At 39.9% G+C, this 21,879-nt stretch overlaps 1 protein-coding gene across 2 annotated transcripts; it reads right to left on the bottom strand.

Moving 5' to 3' along the window:
• Positions 1-8,879: 8,879 nt before the first annotated feature.
• LOC133621717 (GPI-linked NAD(P)(+)--arginine ADP-ribosyltransferase 1) lies at positions 8,880-21,370 on the bottom strand. Of its 2 annotated transcripts, XM_061984008.1 has the most exons (4): positions 21,247-21,370; positions 20,929-21,025; positions 13,084-13,754; positions 8,880-13,012 (listed from the first exon to the last, which is right to left on the bottom strand). In XM_061984008.1, exons 2-4 carry the CDS (start codon positions 20,986-20,988, stop codon positions 12,913-12,915), a joined length of 831 nt encoding a protein of 276 aa, XP_061839992.1. In that variant the 5' UTR covers positions 20,989-21,025; positions 21,247-21,370; the 3' UTR covers positions 8,880-12,912. The 2 variants fall into 2 exon arrangements, with proteins under 2 accessions (XP_061839992.1, XP_061839991.1); XM_061984007.2 differs by lacking the exon at positions 21,247-21,370 and having other exon boundaries at positions 20,929-21,102.
• Positions 21,371-21,879: the final 509 nt, after the last annotated feature.

Raw genomic sequence — 21,879 nt, 5'->3', positions numbered from 1 at the left:
AATGACTAGTTAACAGCCAATATGTTACTAATTTGCATTTTAATAAACAACTTATTCAATGGTGAATATGTTCCCCATACTAAAGTGTTACCATGTTTTTTTTTACTGGTGCACAAAATGAACTGTGCATGAACATCACCTTGTTCAAACAACAAAACCAACACAGTGCATGAACTCACAACAAATTACACACCTGCAAATCAGTCTGACTTCTGCAGTTGCCGTATCCGTAATACGTCGATAGGGAGATGTTTTTATTTACACGATGAGTCGGGTGTGTCTTGACCTCCGCCGAACCCTTGAGCCCGACTCACCGAACCCCTTGGGTTCGATCGAACCCAGGTTAAGAACCACTGCACCAGAGTATAAGTCGCATTTTTTGGGGGGAAATTTATTTGATAAAACACAACACCAAGAATAGACATTTGAAAGGCAATTTAAAATAAATAAAGAATAGTGAACAACAGGCTGAATAAGTGTACGTTATATGAGGCATAAATAACCAACTGAGAATGTGCCTGGTATGTTAACGTAACATATTATGTTAAGAGTCATTCAAATAACTATAACATATAGAACATGCTATATGTTTACCAAACAATCTGACATATTTCACTACTTCCAGCTTGTAACCTGCAGTATATGATTTCCTTTTCGGTGCCATTTTTGTTCAGCCCTTCTCAGTTTTTATAAGTTACCGCCAATGTTGAAATGATCCATTTTCATATGGTACGGAAGTAGTAGCAGGTAGCATCGTTTTTTTCACAAAGCACTTCTGCCATGACCCGCCCCCGCCAAATTGTTATTGGTTGACGTGTGTGTGTGACAATTGCTGATATACATCTAGTCTCTTACGTGAATGAGATAAATAATATTATTTGATATTTTATGGTAATGTGTTAATCATTTCACACATAAGTTGCTCCTGAGTATAAGTCGCACCCCCGGCCAAACTATGAAAAAAACTGCGATTTATAATCCGAAAAATACGGTATCTATGTTTATCATCTCTTTTGTTTACATGGCAAAGGTGCTGTTTATAGTTAGTGTTTATATGTAATATATTTTCATGTACTGTATGTCTTATGTAATAGTGATACAATATGCTTAGGATCAACAACTGTTGGGAGGTCAACCAAAATATAAAATGTTTTGTACTAATATTTAGGGGTGTCACGATACAACTTTTTTCCTTCCAATAAGATACCGATATTGGCACCTTGAGTGTTGGCCGATACGGATATTAATCCGATGCGATATCAATTATAGTACTCATTTTGTAGTGCTGAATGTTAGATCAAGTTGATTAAGTGGAATTACTCAAACAGAGAACAACCATTGTGGCATTAATGTACATACTAATCATTTTGTAGTGTGGAATGTAGTGTTGTCCCAATACCAATAGTTTGGTACTGGTACCAAAATTATTTAGATACTTTTCAGTACTTTTCTGTATTTTTCCAAATAAAGGGTATCACAAAAAATTGCATTATTGGCTTTATTTGAACAAAAAATCTTACGGTACATTAAACATATGTTTATTATTGCAAGTTTGTCCTTAAATAAAATAGTGAACATATAAGACAACTTGTCTTTTATTAGTAAGTAAGCAAACAAAGGCTCCTAATTTAGTCTGCTGACATATGCAGTAACATATTGTGTCATTTATCAGTCTATTATTTTGTCAACATTATTAAGGACAAGTGGTAGAAAATTAATTTATTAATCTACTTGTTCATTTACTGTTAATATCCGCTTACTTTCTCTTTTAACATGTTCTATCTACACTTCTGTTAAAATGTAATAATCACTTATTCTTCCGTTGTTTGATACTTTACATTAGTTTTGGATGATACCACAAATTTAGGTATCAATCCGATACCAAGTAGTTACAGGATCATACATTGGTCATATTCAAAGTCCTCATGTGTCCAGGGACATATTTCCTGACTTTATAAACATAATATACATTTAAAAAAAAACGAAAGAAGATGTTGTGATGCCAAAAAATATCGACATAATCATAGTAGTATCGACTAGATACGCTCCTGTACTTGGTATCATTACAGTGGATGTCAGGTGTAGATCCACCAATGGCGTTTGTTTACATTTTGACGCCGGTGAGCTACGGTGTGTAGTGAAACATGTTTACCTATTCCTCGTCCTGCAGGGATGATACTTGTAAGAAACTTACTTTATTGGTCGCCATGGAGACAAGGATTAGTGATTTAGAAGTAGCTAAAACACTGCCGACTGAGGCAGGACTTTCGCCGCTAGCTAGTTAGCCATGTCTTAAAGCACCTCTTCCGGTCGGCGTTTCAGTGTTATAACTTCACCTTTATCATTAGTTTTTAAGCCAAAATGCGTCCGTTCTCCCTTTTCTCTCTACACCAGTGGTTCTTAACCTTGTTGGAGGTACCAAACCACATAGGGTGACCAGGTGTCCGGATTTAGGCCGGACAGTCCGGATTTTTAATGCCCTGTCCGGCGTCCGGCGCAGCATCAAGCCGGACACGTATTTGTCCTCCTTTTTGAGGCACTAGGCTTGAAGAGCGGAGTTTTTTCATCTTTGCTGGGCTGCAGCGCAATAGCCAATCAAAGACCGAAAAAAATGCCCCCAACGCAGTAACGTATCAAATGATTGGCTAAGAGCTGTGTCGGATACAAATCTGCTTATCATTGGTTAAAAAAGTAAACAAGGGTCCATGTGCCGTTGCGGCATGACATTGACAGAAAGTTAGCATCATGCCAAAACGCAAGACCTCGTTTAATTCTGAATGGATAAAAGAGAACGAATTTATAACGAAAAGCAGTCGAGACTCATTCCATGGCTTCTGCACACTTTGTCGATGTGATGTCGACGTAAGTAGTCAGGGGAATGCTGCAATTGAACGGCATGCGGGTACGGATAAACATAAAAGTAATAAACGTGCGGCAGGTACCTCTTCAATGAGGACATTTTTTCATGAAGTTTCGTCGCCCCTGGATGACAAGATAACCGCTGCGGAGCTGTGCAAGGTGTACCATGCTGTAAAGCAGTGGTTCTCAAATGGGGGTACGCGTACCCCTGGGGGTATGTAATGTAATGTAAGTTCATAAACTGAACATCAAATCAAGTAGGCTATTCCATTCATTACCATAAAGCCAGAGTTTCCCCCATGCCATGATGGTTTGACCCTCACTAAAATGTCTGTCAAAAAGAACTGTGAAAAGAAATGCAACAATGCAATATTCAGTCTTGACAGCTAGATTTTTTGTAGACATGTTCCATAAATATTGATGTTAAAGATTTCTTTTTTTGTGAAGAAATGTTTAGAATTAAGTTCCTGAATCCAGGTGGATCTCTATTACAATCCCCAAAGAGGGCACTTTAAGTTGATGATTACTTCTATGTGTAGAAATCTTTATTTATAATTGAATCACTTGTTTATTTTTCAACAAGTTTTTAGTTATTTTACATATATTTTTCCAAATAGTTCAAGAAAGACCACTACAAATGAGCAATATTTTGCACTGTTATACAATTTAATAAATCAGAAACTGATGACATAGTGCTGTATTTTACTTCTTTATCTCTTTTTTTCAACCAAAAATGCTTTGCTCTGATTAGGGGGTACTTGAATTAAAAACATGTTCACAGGGGGTACATCACTGAAAAAAGGGTTGAGAACCACTGCTGTAAAGCATCACCAGCCCTACAGAAGTTTAGACTGCGGCATGAAAGTGTACCGGGAGATTTTCAGTGACTATCCCACAGCTAAAGGGATGGCCTGTGGCCGAACAAAAGCCAAGGCATTGTGCGAGAACGTCATCGCTCACTATTCAGTACAGGAACATACCGACTACATAAAAGAAAACAACCTACCCTTTTCCGTGGCAACCGACGCCTCAAATAAAGGAACAAACAAGTGTTTTCCCATTGTAGTAAGGTATTTTCACTTTGATGAAGGCATCCAACATGTCCTGTTGGATTTTTATAGTGACAGCAACGAAACGTCAGAAGCCATAACAAACCAGCTGCTGGCAAAACTTGAGATGTCTGGCTTAGAGGTGAAAAACATGTCTGCATATGCAGCAGACAATGCCAGTGTCAATTGTGGCAAACATAACAGTGTATCAGAAGCTGAAACTGAGCCAAAAAGATGTGCTCCCTGCAAACTGTTTGGCCCATATTCTGCATAACGCAACCAGATATGCAGCAAGCAGCCTTGATGTTGATGTGGAAAAATTTTTGTGGCATTTTTCTTTTTATTATATACGTTAACTACATTTAAGTCCACACATGTTATGCTTTGTGGCACTCTGCACTTGAAAAGATTCATCTCAGTGGTCACTTTTTGAACACCACAATGTATTGAATAAATACAAATACTGTTAACAAACACTTGACTTTAATATTTTTTCCTATTCAGCCACACAAACATCATCTTTAAACTGTCATGTTTGTGTAATCATGTTTTGTTTTAAGTCATGTTTTGTTTAGTTTCTGGCTTTTCACTCCCTTGTCTTGTCACCATAGCAACCATTAGTTTTCACCTGTCACGTCACGCACCTGTTTCACGTCTTGAGTCACGCACCTGTTTTCGTTAATCATGTCTGTAGTATTTAAGTTCAGTGTTTTTCAGTTTGTTTTTCTGACGACCTCGCACCCCATACCGCACCACATTTATGCTCTGTCCATTCCTCTATGATCCTGCTTCATGTCCCTTGTCACAGTAAGTTTTGGTTCCATGTTTATAGTCTTTTTGTTTTTTCATAGTTTATTCTCCGCCACTGTGCGCGCTTTTTGTTTGATCCTTTTTTTGTATTTATAGTTAGTTCTAGTGTTTCAATAAAAAAATTTACCTTAATTCCCGTCTCGCCCGTGCCAACTTTCCGTTGCATCCTGGAAAAGCAAACTCCCAAGATCAAGTCGTGACAGTAGGTCGTCAGCAGACCCGCTTTTCCCCACCTAAGTTGGCCGAGTTGGATAGATTGGACGAAGGAACGTGGGAGGTCCTGCGCGCCATGGAAGCCGAGACGCTTCGCTATTCCCCCAGGGAGCGCAGGGGGATGATGTGGGGGAATGGAGGCAAGCTGGTGCCGATCGGCGCGTCGCTCCCGTCCCGGAAACGTCGCCAAGGACGGGGAAAGACTTCCGCGAGCCGGCAGGACACGCCACTCCCACAAGCCCCTCCCCCTCCGGGCGGAAGCAAGCAGCAGTCTGCCCGGCTTCCCCAGGATGACATCACAGCCCAGGATTTTTTTTCCAACTCTTTTTCTTTTGAACACCCGCCTCCAACAAAAGACACTAATGGCATGACTTTGATAAATCATTATCAAAACATGTTTTTAGAGATCAGGTCTAATCAGTCCAAGCCACGTCCCATATTTCATGCCCCGCCCCCCAAGACTCAAGTCCCGCCCCCGTCACAATTTTTTTCTTTTTTTCCGCCCACACAACCCCAGGTGGGGGATAAAAAAACAAAACAATTTGGACAATTTAATGGGGAAGTTTCTGCCCTCCGCCGCCCACCCCTACAGAGAGTTCCAGACCGCAGGGAGCGCGTCTGGTATCCGCCCCTTGAGGGGGGGGCTAGGGCTGGGAATTGTTCAGGTGGGGTGGATCAGCATCACCTTGTCAAGCCACAGCCTCCCTCACGGCCGCCACCACCAGTCTACCGACCTGTCAAGCCACAGCCTCCAGCACGACCGCCCTCACCAGTCTTCCGACCTGCCAAGCCGCAACCCACCTCCACCTGCACCAAGGCTAGCACCTGTCGCCGCACCAAGGCTAGCACCAGCTCCACCACGCCAAGTTCCTCGCCAAGCTCCGGTACCAGCTCCACGATGCCAAGCTCCGGTACCAGCTCCACGACGCCAAGCTCCGGTACCAGCTCCACGATGCCAAGCTCCGGTACCAGCTCCACGACGCCAAGCTCCGGTACCAGCTCCACGACGCCAAGCTCCGGTACCAGCTCCACGACGCCAAGCTCCGGAACCAGCTCCACGATGCCAAGCTCCGGTACCAGCTCCACGACGCCAAGCTCCGGTACCAGCTCGATGTCAAGACCAAGACACGCCATGCCAAGACCAAGACACGCCATGCCAAGACCAAGACACGCCAAGCCAAGACCAAGAGCCGCCAAACCAAGACCAAGACCAAGACCAAGACCCGCTAAGTCAAGACCAAGACCAAGACACGCCATGCCAAGACCAAGACACGCCATGCCAAGACCAAGACTCGCCATGCCAAGACCAAGACTCGCCATGCCAAGACCAAGACTCGCCATGCCAAGACCAAGACTCGCCATGCCAAGACCAAGACTCGCCATGCCAAGACCAAGACTCGCCATGCCAAGACCAAGACTCGCCATGCCAAGACCAAGACTCGCCATGCCAAGACCAAGACCCGCCATGCCAAGACCAAGACCCGCCATGCCAAGACCAAGACCCGCCATGCCAAGACCAAGACCCGCCATGCCAAGACCAAGACCCGCCATGCCAAGACCAAGACCCGCCATGCCAAGATCCACACCAAGACCAACACCCACGCCAAGACCAAGACCTATACCAAGACCCACGCCGAGCTTCGCCGCCTGACGCGCCACGCCGAGCTTCGCCGCCTGACTCACCACGCCAAGCCACGCCTGCCACGATGATGACGCGCCTGCCTCCTCGTCGGCCACGGATATGGCCGCTACCTGGTCGCCCGCCACGCCAAGTGCGCCCACCTCCCAGTCGGCCACGAATGTGGCCATTCCCTGGGCGCCCGCCTCGCCTGCTGCAGCGGCGTTCCACTCGCCGCCGCCACCTAACTCTGCCCCGGTGGATACGGGGACACGTGGTCTGGCGACCCACCGCCATGTCCCCCTCCCGCCCTCCCATGACTCTTGTTAATTTTTATGGACATCTGGTATCTGTCCTTAAGGGAGGGGCTCTGTCATGTTTGTGTAATCATGTTTTGTTTTAAGTCATGTTTTGTTTAGTTTCTGGCTTTTCACTCCCTTGTCTTGTCACCATAGCAACCATTAGTTTTCACCTGTCACGTCACGCACCTGTTTCACGTCTTGAGTCACGCACCTGTTTTCGTTAATCATGTCTGTAGTATTTAAGTTCAGTGTTTTTCAGTTTGTTTTTCTGACGACCTCGCACCCCATACCGCACCACATTTATGCTCTGTCCATTCCTCTATGATCCTGCTTCATGTCCCTTGTCACAGTAAGTTTTGGTTCCATGTTTATAGTCTTTTTGTTTTTTCATAGTTTATTCTCCGCCACTGTGCGCGCTTTTTGTTTGATCCTTTTTTTGTATTTATAGTTAGTTCTAGTGTTTCAATAAAAAAATGTACCTTAATTCCCGTCTCGCCCGTGCCAACTTTCCGTTGCATCCTGGAAAAGCAAACTCCCAAGATCAAGTCGTGACATAAACCACTCAAAATTCTACTATAAATAAGGTATACCAGAGTCCTATGTACACCATAGTAATTTATTGATATGCCGCATAATGTCCTCCTTTTTGGTGTCATGGAAATGGTCACCCTAAAACCACACCAGTTTCATATGCGCATTCACCGAACCCTTCTTTAGAGAACTACTTTTTTTTTTTCTTAATTTAATCTTAATTTATAAATATGAATCATGAAATGATGTTATTATATTAAAGAAATACTAATCAATATATTTTTTTACAAACAGAAAGTTACAGGAATGTACACATGATCCCATGTTTACATCTCATTGTGCAACATGTGAATGTTTTAGTGGGAACTAAATGCGATATCTGAAAGGGGTACAAATTATTTCCAAAGCGGGACCCCCACCCAGACATACAATACTAGTACACAGCTCATGAAAAACAATAATTTTTGTTATTGTCATTATGGAAATGGCTGCTGTCATTTGATTATAATAATAAAACATTTAACTTGTTATTTAGTCAGGTTTGGGACAGGTGTGGCCAGTGTGCACGTCTGACGTCGCTCACATGTGCTCCACTGAATGCTCAAAGAGCTTTTGCGTTTGCTCACGCATATGGAAAATTAGAGGGAACATTGTTTGGGGGTATCCATAAGACGCCGATAGGGAGAAGTTTTTATTTACACGATGAGTCGGGTGTGTCCTGACCTCCGTGGTGGAGGCTCCACCGAACCTCTGAGGCCGACTCACCGAACCCCTAGGGTTCGATCGAACCCAGGTTTAGAACCACTGGTCTACACACTGTGTCTGCTTGTAAGTACTCCGTGATTGTGCACTGCCGAATATGCTCCTCTGCTCGTAAACCAGCAATGACACGACGTGACGACGACGGGGGCGCGGGGTACTTTTTAGAGGCGGTATAGTACCGAATATGATTAATTAGCATCGCGGTACTATACTAATACCGGTATACCGTACAACCCTAGAGGAATGTTAAAAAAGGAGAACACTGGTGGGTATGTAAACACTAACCCAATTACAGATTTATGCTTTTCAAATGGAGCGTTAATTTATTTTGGCGACCTCTAGTTGTCACGATAACTCATGAAGTTGAGCTCATGGCGCAGTAATTTGAATGATGCGGACACACTTGTTACTGGATACTTTCTAACAAGCTTCTGCCGAATTTTCACTTGATACCTGTTTAAATGGACATGTGGTGTTTAAACTGCAATATTGTTCAAATAAGGACACTTTATCTATGTCTAGCTTGTATGCTTTTGTGTGCTTTGCTGTTGTGTAGCTGCTAGCTCCTAGTAGCCAACTATGTTTGCCTTTTGTAAATGACTTGACTAAAATAGAAGAAAAGACCAACCTTGTGTGCGAATTGGAGGACATTTAGATGTTAATTGGCTGCCCAGAATTTGCACAAGTAAACAAGCTGCAAAAATTTTATTTTTTTATTTTATTATTTTATTATTATTATTTTTTTTTTTTATCAGTGTACATGAATGAAGGTGTGTGTTGCTGGACCCGACTTGGACATTATCTGGACTGGACCTGGTTTTAAAAAAAACAACCTTTAAACGAAGCTAATTTCATTTACAACCAGGTCTGGTGAAGATAAGGTCCTTTCTTTCTTTTTCTTTTTCTTTTTTTTTTTTTCTTTTTTATTTTTTTAGATAAGATAAATAAATATTTTCTTGGATAAAAAAGAAAGTAAAACAATATAAAAATAATTACATAAAGGAGAAAAAAGAAGAAAAAAAAATAGTAATTAAATGAAAATGTTAGTGGACCAGCAGCACAAACAATCAAGTGTGCTTCAGGGACTGTGTTGTGTTCCTTGCAGAAGTGTTGTCCATGTTGTGGGAACCAGAATATTGATAGCAGAAAGAAACAACCCCTTTTGTGTGAGTGGGTGTGTATGAGTGTGAACGGGGGAGGGAGGGTTTTTTTTGGGGTTGATGCACTAGTTGAAAGTGTATCGTGTGTTTTTTTCTATGTTGATTTAATTAAAAAAATAAAAAAACAAGCTGCAGGAATGTTTGTATCGGACATTTTAGATGCAAGCTGATATCATCCAATACTTGGCTTTTCTTTGCACCCAATATCAATATCAGATCGGTACATCCCTATTAGCTGTAGTATTTATTATGATTAGTAATGCTTCTGTTTAGGCTTTGATGTGAAATCCTAATAAAAAATTTAAAAAAAACGCCCCAGTTTCTGAATAACCACTTAATTATGCATCACATCTTTATTTATAGTTGGATTTATGAATGCACCTGTGAAGATGTGTCATACATTTTGAAAAAAGCAAGAATCACATACAGTACATAGTAAATACAACAAACTGTTATAAGGCTCCGGCTGTCAATTATTTTTGTAATCAAGTAATCAATCAATTAGTTTATTCGGTCAATGGAGTAATCGGATACAGCACACTTTATAGGCTCAATGCGTATTCTAGGGGGAAATTATTGAAATGAACGAAAACATTTCTGCTTGCCATAATTGTCTTGTTTTCATGAATTTTACATTAACAACTTTGAATTTTCACTTTTAACATGTGGGTATTAATTAAAAAAAAATGGAAAAATAAAAATAAAAATGCTGACAGACAGCTATTGCGGGATCTGTGTACGCGTATTTAAAGTTCCGGTCACCCCAATGCAATCCGGATTTGATAACATTTTTTATTAGTTACACTCAATAAAGGATCAGTTGAAGCAACACAATATAATCAAAGTTTTTTTCAAATCGATTAATCACTGCAGGCCTGATACTTTATGACACACAAGCAGTGATGTGACTATAATTTGCCAGACATTTGACTCACATCAATAAGCGCATTAAAGGAGCCGTGTTGACACTTATTTTATGATTTCTATGAATATTGTACGTATTTAAAGTCGTTCTAAGCGCTCCAAACAGCTTCCACACACACACTTATAAGCACTTTCTATGCTCTTAAAACACTGCATACATTCTAAAAAAGACGTAGTTTTAATATGAAAACTTAAACGGGTACTTAAATCTCAACACCGGACATTCCCAAATAATTTTTTTAGATCATTAAGGTGGAAACTGTAGCTGCCATTATGACGTGCAGTTATGATTTTAAATTACCGTAAGTCTTGGACTATACAAAGTATTTCAATGGTTGGAATCCCCGCTTTTGCATGATATACAAGTTACTATGGTAATCTAATTAGTTACTATGGTAATCTAATTAGTTACTATGGTCATCTAAGTCACAGCAGCTCAGACGAGGCACCAAGCAGTGTGGGTGGGGTGTTTCTAGGGACTGACGCGGAAGGAGATTTTTACAACAAAGTTCTAAAGCTTAGTGATACATCAGATGTATCAGATTGTAGGTGTTTTGTTTTTTTTACCCTTCACGTTCATATTTCGCTGGTTTGTTGCATTTTTGTTACGTTTCGCTTGATTGTAAAATATGTCGATCGAGAGGGGGTGTGACGTTCGTATGTTGTCAATATTCAGTGTTTTATTGTTCATAGTTAATATTGCAAATCCCACATTCTTTATTTCCATGTACATTCTGGGTGTCTTATTCAGTAAAAAAAGTAAAAATTCCATTTTGTTTTTTAAGGCGGTCTGTCATAACGTTTTATTTAAATAGGACCCAAGTAGTAAGTACACATACTGTACAGTAGATTTTCACAGTTTACATATATATATATGTATATATATATGGATGTATGTATATATATATATACAGTCGTGGTCAAAAGTTTACATACACTTGTAAAGAAAATAATGACATGGCTGTCTTCAGTTTCCAATCATTTCTACAACTCTTATTTTTTTTGTGATAGAGTGATTGGAGCACATACTTGTTGGTTACAAAAAATATTCATGAAGTTTGGTTCTTTTATAAATGAATTATGGGTCTACTGAAAATGTGACCAAATCTGCTGGGTCAAAAGTATACATACAGCAATGTTAATATTTGGTTACATGTCCCTTGGCAAGTTTCACTGCAATAAGGCGCTTTTGGTAGCCATCCACAAGCTTCTGGTTGAATTTTTGACCACTCCTCTTGACAAAATTGGTGCAGTTCAGCAAAATTTGTTGGTTTTCTGACATGGACTTGTTTCTTCAGCATTGTCCACACGTTTAAGTCAGGACTTTGGGAAGGCCATTCTAAAACCTTAATTCTAGCCTGATTGAGCCATTCCTTTACTACTTTTGACGTGTGTTTGGGGTCATTGTCCTGTTGGAACACCCGACTGCGCCCAAGACCCAACCTCCTGGCTGATGATTTTAGGTTGTCCTGAAGAATTTGGAGGTAATCCTCCTTTTTCATTGTCCCATTTACTTTCTGTAAAGCACCAGTTCCATTGGCAGCAAATCAGGCCCAGAGCATAATACTACCACCACCATTCTTGACGGTAGACATGGTGTTCCTGGGATTAAAAGCCTCACTTTTTCTCCTCCAAACGTATTGCTGGGTATTTGGTCACATTTTCAGTGGACCCGTAATAAATTCATAAAAGAACCAAACTTCATGAATGTTTTTTGTGACAAACAAGTATGTGCTCCATTCACTCTATCACAAAAAATAAAAGTTGCAGTTACTGGAAACTCAAGACAGCCATGACATTATGTTCTTACAAGTGTATGTAAACATAATTGCCCAGGATTGCTGTAGAGCGCACCTACATATAAGCCGCACCCACCTAATTTTTGGACACATTTTATTTTGTACATATATTGGCCGAACATGTCTATAAACCGCAGGTGTACACATTGAAACATGAACATTAACAAAAGACAGTGCCTGTACCATGGCATACAGTAGTCACTGAGCGCGGTCTACATCCACCGTCTGGCTTTTTGGGGCCTATTAGTGCGGCGCCACTTTTGCTTTTTCGATGGCCTGTGTCGATCATCTTCGGTTTTGGGGCTGCGTTGCTTGCAATCGGTCGTTTTTGCTCCACGATGACGGTGAGTCCATTAAGCGCTAAATGGCTGACTGAATGGATGTGTGAGTGCGTTTGATGTAATGGGAACAATCTCATTGGTCCACCGTTGCCAGTTGGGCAATTACACTGGTCTGATGTAATAAAGCTAAATTTGTTGGCAGCACGTGAAGCTTGTGAACCCGGAGAAATCCATAAAATAACCACAACATTGTATAAAGCGCATTAAAAGGTGGGGATTAAAGTAAAGCGGGTTATACAGTAGGTAAGGTTGTATTTCTGCCTCATTCCTGTGAGAATCCTGCGTGTGACTAAAGCTCTAAGAAGTGGGACCATCGAGGCCTAGCTGCAGTGTGCTCAAACAACCACCAGGTAGCATATGTGAGCACATAATACTGTATCATCTCTTTTTTTTTTTTAACTTATCAGGTCAGTAGTGCATTCTTCACTCACACTTTAAGTGAGGGAGGAGGCAAAAATAACCCGGACCCACTGTAGTCCGGAAATTACGGTACTTTAGATCGTAGGAAGTGAACCGCGAAGTGGCGAGGCAACACTGTACTGAGTCAGCAGTTTAAAGAAAAAAGCAGCAAGGTCACAAGGGCCAACACCAGCCCCCGGGGGACGCCGGCTGCGGCCCCCTTGCCGACCGGGGCCATCGTCGCCCTGCAAGGACGAAAAAGAGCTTGGTTATCCCATGAAAGTTGGAATGTTTCAAAGGCGGAGAAAGCAAATACCGTGAAAAACCGTAGCAGTTGTGCAAAGCCTCCAATTTGGAATGTTTCAGAACGATCTCCTGGTAGTCGTCGACTTGTTTGACGTCCACCACCGTGAACTCCTCCGCGGGGGACAAGATGGCGACGTCCTCCTGCAGGCCGCAGAAACCCTCCAGACTGACGAAGAAGCAGGTGGTGATGTTGAAGTAGACCCCGCCCTCCACGTCCTCCTTCACCGACAGGTCCGTGTGCGCCGTGGTGAATCTACCGAACCTCACTCCGGCGCCCATCTCCGCCGCGTAGTCGCCGCTGGACACGCGGTAAACATTCCTGCACGCCGCCGGCTTCACCAGCCTCATGGCGTCCGTGAGCAGGAAGTGCAGGGACTTGAAGTGGAAGTCGCGCTCGTAGGTGCTGGCGTTGGCTCCCGTGGTCTCCACTTCGTCGTTGAAGGCCTTCCTGAAGGCGATCCCGTTGCCGTAGGCCAGGAGAGCGGCGGTATGTTCCTTCACACCGCCCGGGAGGAGCGTGGAGCATTTGTCGCTCCACGCTGCCTTGAGGCCCGGGTTGCCGCTCAGCTCTTTTCCCAGCACCTCTGAGTGGATCAGGCGCTCCATGACCTCGTCCCTGCACCCTTGGTAGAGGTCGTCCACAGCATCCGGGGCCATGTTTAGTTGTTTCGCTGCACTCACCTGGCAAAACAAAATACAAAAATAAGAAAAAAACTAAACTAAATACTTGGGCTGTGAATCTTTTGATTCAATTCGATTCAGATTCGATTCAAAATGTATACTTTTTTAAATAACATTGGGTGCCAGTTCTATGATTAACTACATTCTTCCATGAAATAGATACACTGCTGATACATTTCTACATTACTTAAAATAAAACTGGTTTTGTTTTGATAACATTTTACCCAAATATTTAATAAAGTCAAATACAAATAAGGCAACAAGAGAAGTATCCCACACTTCTCTTTTCTAAAGTAAATATGTACACCAGATATGATCATCTACATCAACAATATGATTTGCCTTGTGTGTATGAGAGTGTTTCAGTAGTGTGTATGTTATGGAGTATTTCAGTAGTGTGTATGAAAGTGTTTCAGTACTGTTTATGAAAGTGTTTCAGTAGCGGCGACGTGTGACGGCAGCAGAGCGACAAGGGAGAGGCCCGGCTAGCGGCTGGCAGCAACGGGACCACATCGCGGCGACGAGACCGGTGACAACGGCGAGGCTAGCGCGAGAGAGGCCAGACGGGATCCCATCAAAGATCTTGGGCATCAGACGACATCTATCGGGACCGGGGACAGCCTAGGCCGAAGGCAGTGAACACCTGCGACAGCCAAGATCAACATGGGGCCAAAGAAGGTGCTCTCTCCTGATGAAGGTGAGGAGATAAGGAGATCGCTTGAATTTTTAACAGCAGAAGTATCAGCCATAAAGCAGTACCAACAGACAATTATGCAGCTGGTGGAGTCAAAAGGTATATTCATGGACATGGCAAATGTGGAAGCTTGCCACCCACTCCATAAGAAGAAGGATAATTCGGCACCAGTAATAATAATGAGATTTGTCAATAGGAAACATAAAACTGCATTACTAAAACAAGGGAGGAAGCTGAAAGGAACAGACGTGTACATAAATGAACATTTAACAAAGAAAAACGCAGACATAGCCAGAAAAGCACGTAGCTTAAGAAAACAAGGAAAAATACAACAAACATGGACAGCAAACTGCAAAATATTTATTAAACTAAATGGAACACCAGAGGAAGCAAGAGTAATAGTCATAAGGAAAATAGCAGAGCTGGATAAATTTCAATAACGATAAAAAAATTAAACACAACCATGACACAAACAAACAATAATCAATCAAACAGAGAATTTATAACCTTTTCCAGCAATGAATATAACAGGACGGAATTGGACAGTGCTATAGATCCAGACACACATTTTTTTTCTCACATGGACAATAATTGTTTATATTATACAGAAGTACAGTACAACACCAACATTAATTCCAATAACAAACTGTCAATTATTCACATTAACTGCAGAAGCTTGTATGCCAATTTTAACAATATGAAATCATTTTTGGAACAATTTAAAGAACCTTTCAAAATTATCGCTGTATCAGAGACATGGATGGATCCAAAAAAAGGAATGGACTTTGGACTAGAAGGATATGAACTCAATTATATTAATAGAGTAAATAAGAATGGAGGCGGAGTTGCTGTATATGTGATGAAGGACTTCCTTTACAAGGTGGTAAAAAACATGTCACTGGCTATTGACAATGTTTTAGAGTGTATAACCATTGAGATATATCATGAAAGAAGTAGAAATGTATTGATCAGTTGTATATATAGGGCACCCAACTCAAGTATTGAAGGATTTGAAGACTGGATTAAGGGAACTTTCAATGGAATCAGTCAAAAAGTACTTTTTTTATGTGGAGACTTCAACATTGATCTCTTGAACCCCAACAAGCAAAAGTCCATTAATGATTTCACAGATACAATGTATAGTATGAGTTTGTATCCCCAAATCACAAGGCCAACCAGAATTGCAAGTCACAGTGCTACACTTATTGACAATATCTTCACTAATGTCTTTGAAAATAACACAATAAGTGGACTGTTAACAACCGACATCAGCGACCATCTGCCAGTCTTTACTATTTATGATGGGAACTACAGGAAGAAGAATATTGACAAAAAGACATTTCAAAGACTATGCACAGAGGAAGGAATGATTTCCTTCAGGAATGATCTGAGGAAACAAATTTGGGACAACGTATATAATGAAGATGATGTAGATGATGCATATGGGAATTTTGTTAACACCTTTCTTACACTCTATGATAAACATTGCCCATGGAAAGAACGTAGTAAGAAGCAAAAGAAAAACAACCAACCATGGATGACAAAAGGACTGAAAAATGCTTGTCACAAAAAAAACACATTGTATCGAATATTTATAACACAGAGATCTATAGAGGCAGAAAATAAGTATAAGAAATATAAAAACAAACTAATTGGTATACTACGAACATGTAAGAAGGAATACTACAGTCAATTATTAAACAAGAACAAAAACAACATGAGAGCAACATGGGGCATCCTAAATAGCATCATTAAAAATGGTGCTAAGAAAGATTACCCCCAGTACTTTCTAGATGGAAATACAAAAAATGACAATATGAACCAAATAGCGGAACGTTTCAATGATTATTTTGTTAATATCGGAAAAAATCTGGATCAAAGAATTCCAAATGCAGATGATGGGTCAGTTGAGGCCTTGAGTGAGCTCATAGACAGAAATCCCAATTCCATGTTTCTTAAAAGTGTAACAAAAGAAGAAATAATCAAAATTGTAAAAAATTGTAAATCCAAGACCTCAACCGACTGTCATGGAATAGATATGGTAACGATAAAAAAGGTTATACAAGACATTTCAGAACCTCTGACATATATCACCAATGTATAATTTTTAACCGGTAAATTCCCTGATATAATGAAAATTGCAAAAGTCGTACCAATTTATAAGAATGGAGACGTACACCAGTTTACTAACTACAGACCAGTTTCATTACTTCCACAATTCTCCAAAATCTTGGAAAAATTATTCAATAGTCGATTAGATTTATTTATTAACAAAAGTGGGACACTTGTGGAGAACCAATATGGATTCCGAGCAAATATCTCAACATCAATAGCACTAACCAAAATAACAGAGGAAATTACCAATGCAATAGATGGTAAAGAATGTGCGGCCGCAGTATTCATGGACTTAACAAAAGCATTTGACACAATTAATCATGATATTTTAATACGAAAATTAGAACGATATGGCATCAGAGGTTTGGTATTGAATTGGGTAAGAAGTTATTTAACCAACAGGAAGCAATATGTAAATATGGGTGAAAATATGTCAACACGGCTAGATATATCCTGTGGTGTACCCCAGGGGTCAATACTGGGACCAAGATTGTTCAATCTTTATATAAACGACATTTGTAAGGTTACGAAGGACTTAAAGTTGGTTTTATTTGCAGACGACACAACTGCTTTCTGTTCAGGAGAGAGCACACAGAAGATAATACAAATAATAACAGAAGAAATGAACAAATTAAAAAGATGGTTTGACAAAAACAGACTGTCTTTGAATCTCAGTAAAACTAAAATAATACTATTTGGTAATAGTAGAAAAGAGCATCATACACAAATACAAATAGACGAAGTAGACATAGAAAGGGTAAAAGAAACTAGATTTTTGGGAGTATTAATAGATGATCAAATGAACTGGAAATCTCATATACAAAACATACAACATAAGGTGGCAAAAAACATTTCAATAATGAATAAAGCAAAATATGTCCTGGGCCAAAAATCACTGCATATTCTCTACTGCTCGCTAGTGTTACCATATCTGAGTTATTGTGCAGAAATATGGGGAAATAACTACAAATGTGCGCTACATTCGCTAACCGTGTTACAAAAAAGATCAGTTAGAATAATACATAATGTTGGATATAGAGAACACACAAACCCTTTATTTATTAAGTCAGAAATATTAAAGTTTGGTGATTTGGTAAAATTGCAAACAGCTAAAATGATGTACAAAGCAAACTATAACCTGCTACCAAAGAATGTACAACAATTCTTCTCAACTAAAGAGGAGAAATATAACCTTAGAGGAAAAAATAATTTAAAACATTTATATGCACGTACAACACTTAGAACTTTTAGCATATCAGTATGTGGAATTAAATTATGGAATGGATTAAGTAAAGAAGTTAAAAATTGTACTGATATGATCCAGTTTAAGAGGTTGTTCAAAATAATAGTGCTTACAGAGTACAAAAAAGAAGAATTATGAGAAATACTTTCAACCTTATTGAAAATAAGGTTGAAAGTATCTCAGTATGTTAATAATGACTGAATTAATTAATTAATTACATATTACAAAACTGTTGTATACTAATTCATAGATGTTATTTTATTATATAAAAGGTCAGTAAATGATTCTATATATTTGTAAACGCTTGAAGTGAGAAAGGGGTAGGATTAAATAAGCTTTGCTTCTTCCTACTCCTTTTCGGGCATGATGTAAAATGAAATGATATGAAATTGTGTGATGTATTATGATGTAAGTGTGTTCATGTTCGAAATAAACTAAAGAAAGAAAGAAAAAAAAGTGTGTATATAAGTGTTTCAGTAGTGTGTATGAGAGTTTTACAGTACTGTGTATGAAAGTGTTTTAGTAGTGTGTGTGAGAGTGTTTCAGTAGTGTGTATGAGTGCGTTTAGTAGTGTGTATGAGAGTGTTTCAGTACTGTGTATGAAAGTGTTTCAGTACTGTTTATGAAAGTGTTTCAGTAGTGTGTATGTTATGGAGTGTTTCAGTAGTGTATTTGAGTGCATTTAGTAGTGTGTATGAGAGTGTTTCAGTACTGTGTATGAAAGTGTGTCAGTACCGTTTATGAAAGTGTTTCAGTAGTGTGCATGAGAGTTTTACAGTACTGTGTATGAAAGTGTTTAGTAGTGTGTGAGAGTGTTTCAGTAGTGTGTATGTTATGGAGTGTTTCAGTAGTGTGTATGAAAGTGTTTCAGTACTGTTTATGAAAGTGTTTCAGTAGTATGTATGAAAGTGTTTCAGTAGTGTGTATGAGAGTTTTACAGTACTGTGTATGAAAGTGTTTTAGTAGTGTGTGTAAGAGTGTTTCAGTAGTGTGTATGAAAGTGTTTCAGTACTGTTTATGAAAGTGTTTCAGTAGTATGCATGAAAGTGTTTCAGTAGTGTGTATGAGAGTTTTACAGTACTGTGTATGAAAGTGTTTTAGTAGTGTGTGTGATAGTGTTTCAGTAGTGTGTATGTTATGGAGTGTTTCAGTAGTGTGTATGAGTGCGTTTAGTAGTGTGTGTGAGAGTGTTTCAGTAGTGTGTATGTTATGGAGTGTTTCAGTAGTGTGTATGAGTGCGTTTAGTAGTGTGTGAGAGTGTTCCAGTAGTGTGTATGTTATGGAGTGTTTCAGTAGTGTGTATGAAAGTGTTTCAGTACTGTTTATGAAAGTGTTTCAGTAGTATGTATGAAAGTGTTTCAGTAGTGTGTATGAGAGTTTTACAGTACTGTGTATGAAAGTGTTTTAGTAGTGTGTGTGAGAGTGTTTCAGTAGTGTGTATGTTATGGAGTGTTTCAGTAGTGTGTATGAGTGCGTTTAGTAGTGTGTATGAGAGTGTTTCAGTACTGTGTATGAAAGTGTTTCAGTACTGTTTATAAAAGTGTTTCGGTAGTGTGTATGAAAGTGTTTCAGTAGTGTGTTTGAGAGTTTTACAGTACTGTGTATGAAAGTGTTTTAGTAGTGTGTGTGAGAGTGTTTCAGTAGTGTGTATGTTTTTGGAGTGTTTCAGTCGTGTGTATGAGTGCGTTTAGTAGTGTGTATGAGAGTGTTTCAGTACTGTGTATGAAAGTGCTTCAGTACTGTTTATGAAAGTGTTTCAGTAGTGTGTATGAATGTGTTTCAGTAGTGTGTATGAGAGTTTTACAGTATTGTGTATGAAAGTGTTTCAGTAGTGTGTGTGAAAGTGTTTCAGTAGTGTATGAGAGTTTTTCAGTAGTGTGTATGAGTGTGTTTCAGTAGTGTGCATGAGTGTGTTTCAGTAGTGTGCATGAGAGTGTTTCAGTAGTGTGTATGTATGAGAGTGTTTCAGTAGTGTGTATGTTATGGAGTGTTTCAGTAATGTGTATGAGTGCGTTTGGTAGTGTGTATGAGAGTGTTTCAGTACTGTGTATGAAAGTGTTTCAGTACTGTTTATGAAAGTGTTTCAGTAGTGTGTATGAAAGTGTTTCAGTAGTGTGCATGAGAGTGTTTCAGTAGTGTGTATGTATGAGAGTGTTTCAGTAGTGTGTATGTATGAGAATGTTTTAGTAGTGTGTATGAGTGTGTTACAGTACTGTGTATGAAAGTGTTTCAGTAGTGTGTATGAGAGTGTTTCAGTAGTGTGCATGAGAGTGTTTCAGTACTATGTATGAAAGTGTTTCAGTTATGTGTATGAGAGTGTTTCACTACTGTGTATGAAAGTGTTTCAGTAGTGTGCATTAGAGTGGTTCAGTACTGTGTATGTGTGTGTTTCAGTAGTGTGTATGAGAGTGTTTCAGTAGTCTGTATGAGACTAGACTAGAGCGCTAATCACTAGCTGGAAATAGAGCGCTATTTGCTCGCTGGCAACTACAACGATATTCGCTAGCAGGCAACTAGAGCATTTATCGCTAGCTGGCAACTAGAGCGCTAATCGTTAGTTGGCAAAAAGAGAGCTAATAGCTAGCTGGAGACTAGAGTGTGCATGCTAGCTGGCAACTTGAGCACTAATCGCTAGCTCGCAACAGGAGCGCTAATCGCTAGCTGGCAACTAGAGTGCTAATTTCTACCTGACAACCACACCGCTAATCGCTAGCTGACAAATAGAGCGCTAATCGCTAGCTGAATAAACAAATGTATATGATAATAGAGTATAATTGTGTGAATGCCAAAAGGCATTTATTATTTATTATTGTTTTTTTTTATTTTAAACCTACAAGGGCATGCCACTGACATTTATAAACTACACAAAGGTGTGTTGGATTAATGATAATGTCTCTAAAGATATTTAAATGTGTGGAAAAATTGCGGAGAGGAAATAAAAAAATAAATATATATTTTTAAAGTCTATATACAACCAAAGACCTCCTGCAGTACCTCTGCAAACCCCTAGAGTTAAAGCCATGTGACTACTACTCGTATAGCACTCTCATATTGCATGCTTTAAAGTTGTTTTCTCCCAGGATGACAGTAAGCACAAACACATCTATGGAAATTGAACTCACCGCGCCGCAGACCACCACCATGGTCACAAGTGCGAGGGACGCTTGCTTCTTGTCCCACATCTTCTCTCCTTCCTCCCCTTGGTGTCTGCTCAAAATGCTGCAACGCAATGAAAAGTTGAATCTTGAATGTTTTTGATTTCTCAAATGTTTTTTTTTTTCCCCCACCCCTAAAAGTAAGACACGACCATGCTTGCTTAACTTGGCTTCTAGTTGAAATTCCTTCAACGTGAGCTCAGCCAAATTGTTATCTTGGTTCTTCAGCATCACACAACATTCATCATCCCCGTAGCGTAACGACTGAAGCAAAACGAAGCTTACCTCTCTTTGTAAAAAAAAATGTTTTTAAATATATATATACATATATATATATATATATATATATATTAACGTAAAATCAGGAAATCTAGTCCATGCACCGCAAACGACACGATGTGATATACACTCTGTGGGAAGTGAAAAAAAATTATCTCTCTGGGCAACTCCTTGTTCCTTTCCTGTGGAAGGAAATAACCATTAGCCGCCTCTATGTCTCATTGGCTGCAGCTACTGGCTGACTCTTAACCTTTTTCAACCTCATTCTGTACTCACTGCAAATATTCCAACATTCCATTCTCGTGGTGGTCCGGGGGTCATTGTGACACCTACAGAAGCAGTTTAAAAATCAAGCACGAATCAACCAGTTTGCAGCTTGGATGGGTAGGAAATGGATTTAGGGAATATTTTTCCACCAAGTACCACCTCAAAAGAACACTTGTACCACCATATTGAGCAAATTCAAAATACAGTGGCGTAGTAGGCCCAAGTGTTCATCAAAAACAAGGCAGAGGTTTTATTTAACAGGCATATTTAATATGTGTGGCCACTACATTACACGCAGTGTGAACAGTAACACTGTGTTTGAATATTTAATTATTTGGCGCACCTCGAGATGAAGCCTGTGCACCACGGTTG

Source organism: Nerophis lumbriciformis, linkage group LG25, assembly GCF_033978685.3.
Source record: "Nerophis lumbriciformis linkage group LG25, RoL_Nlum_v2.1, whole genome shotgun sequence".
Lineage (NCBI taxonomy): Eukaryota > Metazoa > Chordata > Actinopteri > Syngnathiformes > Syngnathidae > Nerophis > Nerophis lumbriciformis.
This window is presented reverse-complemented; position numbering and strand designations above follow the sequence as displayed.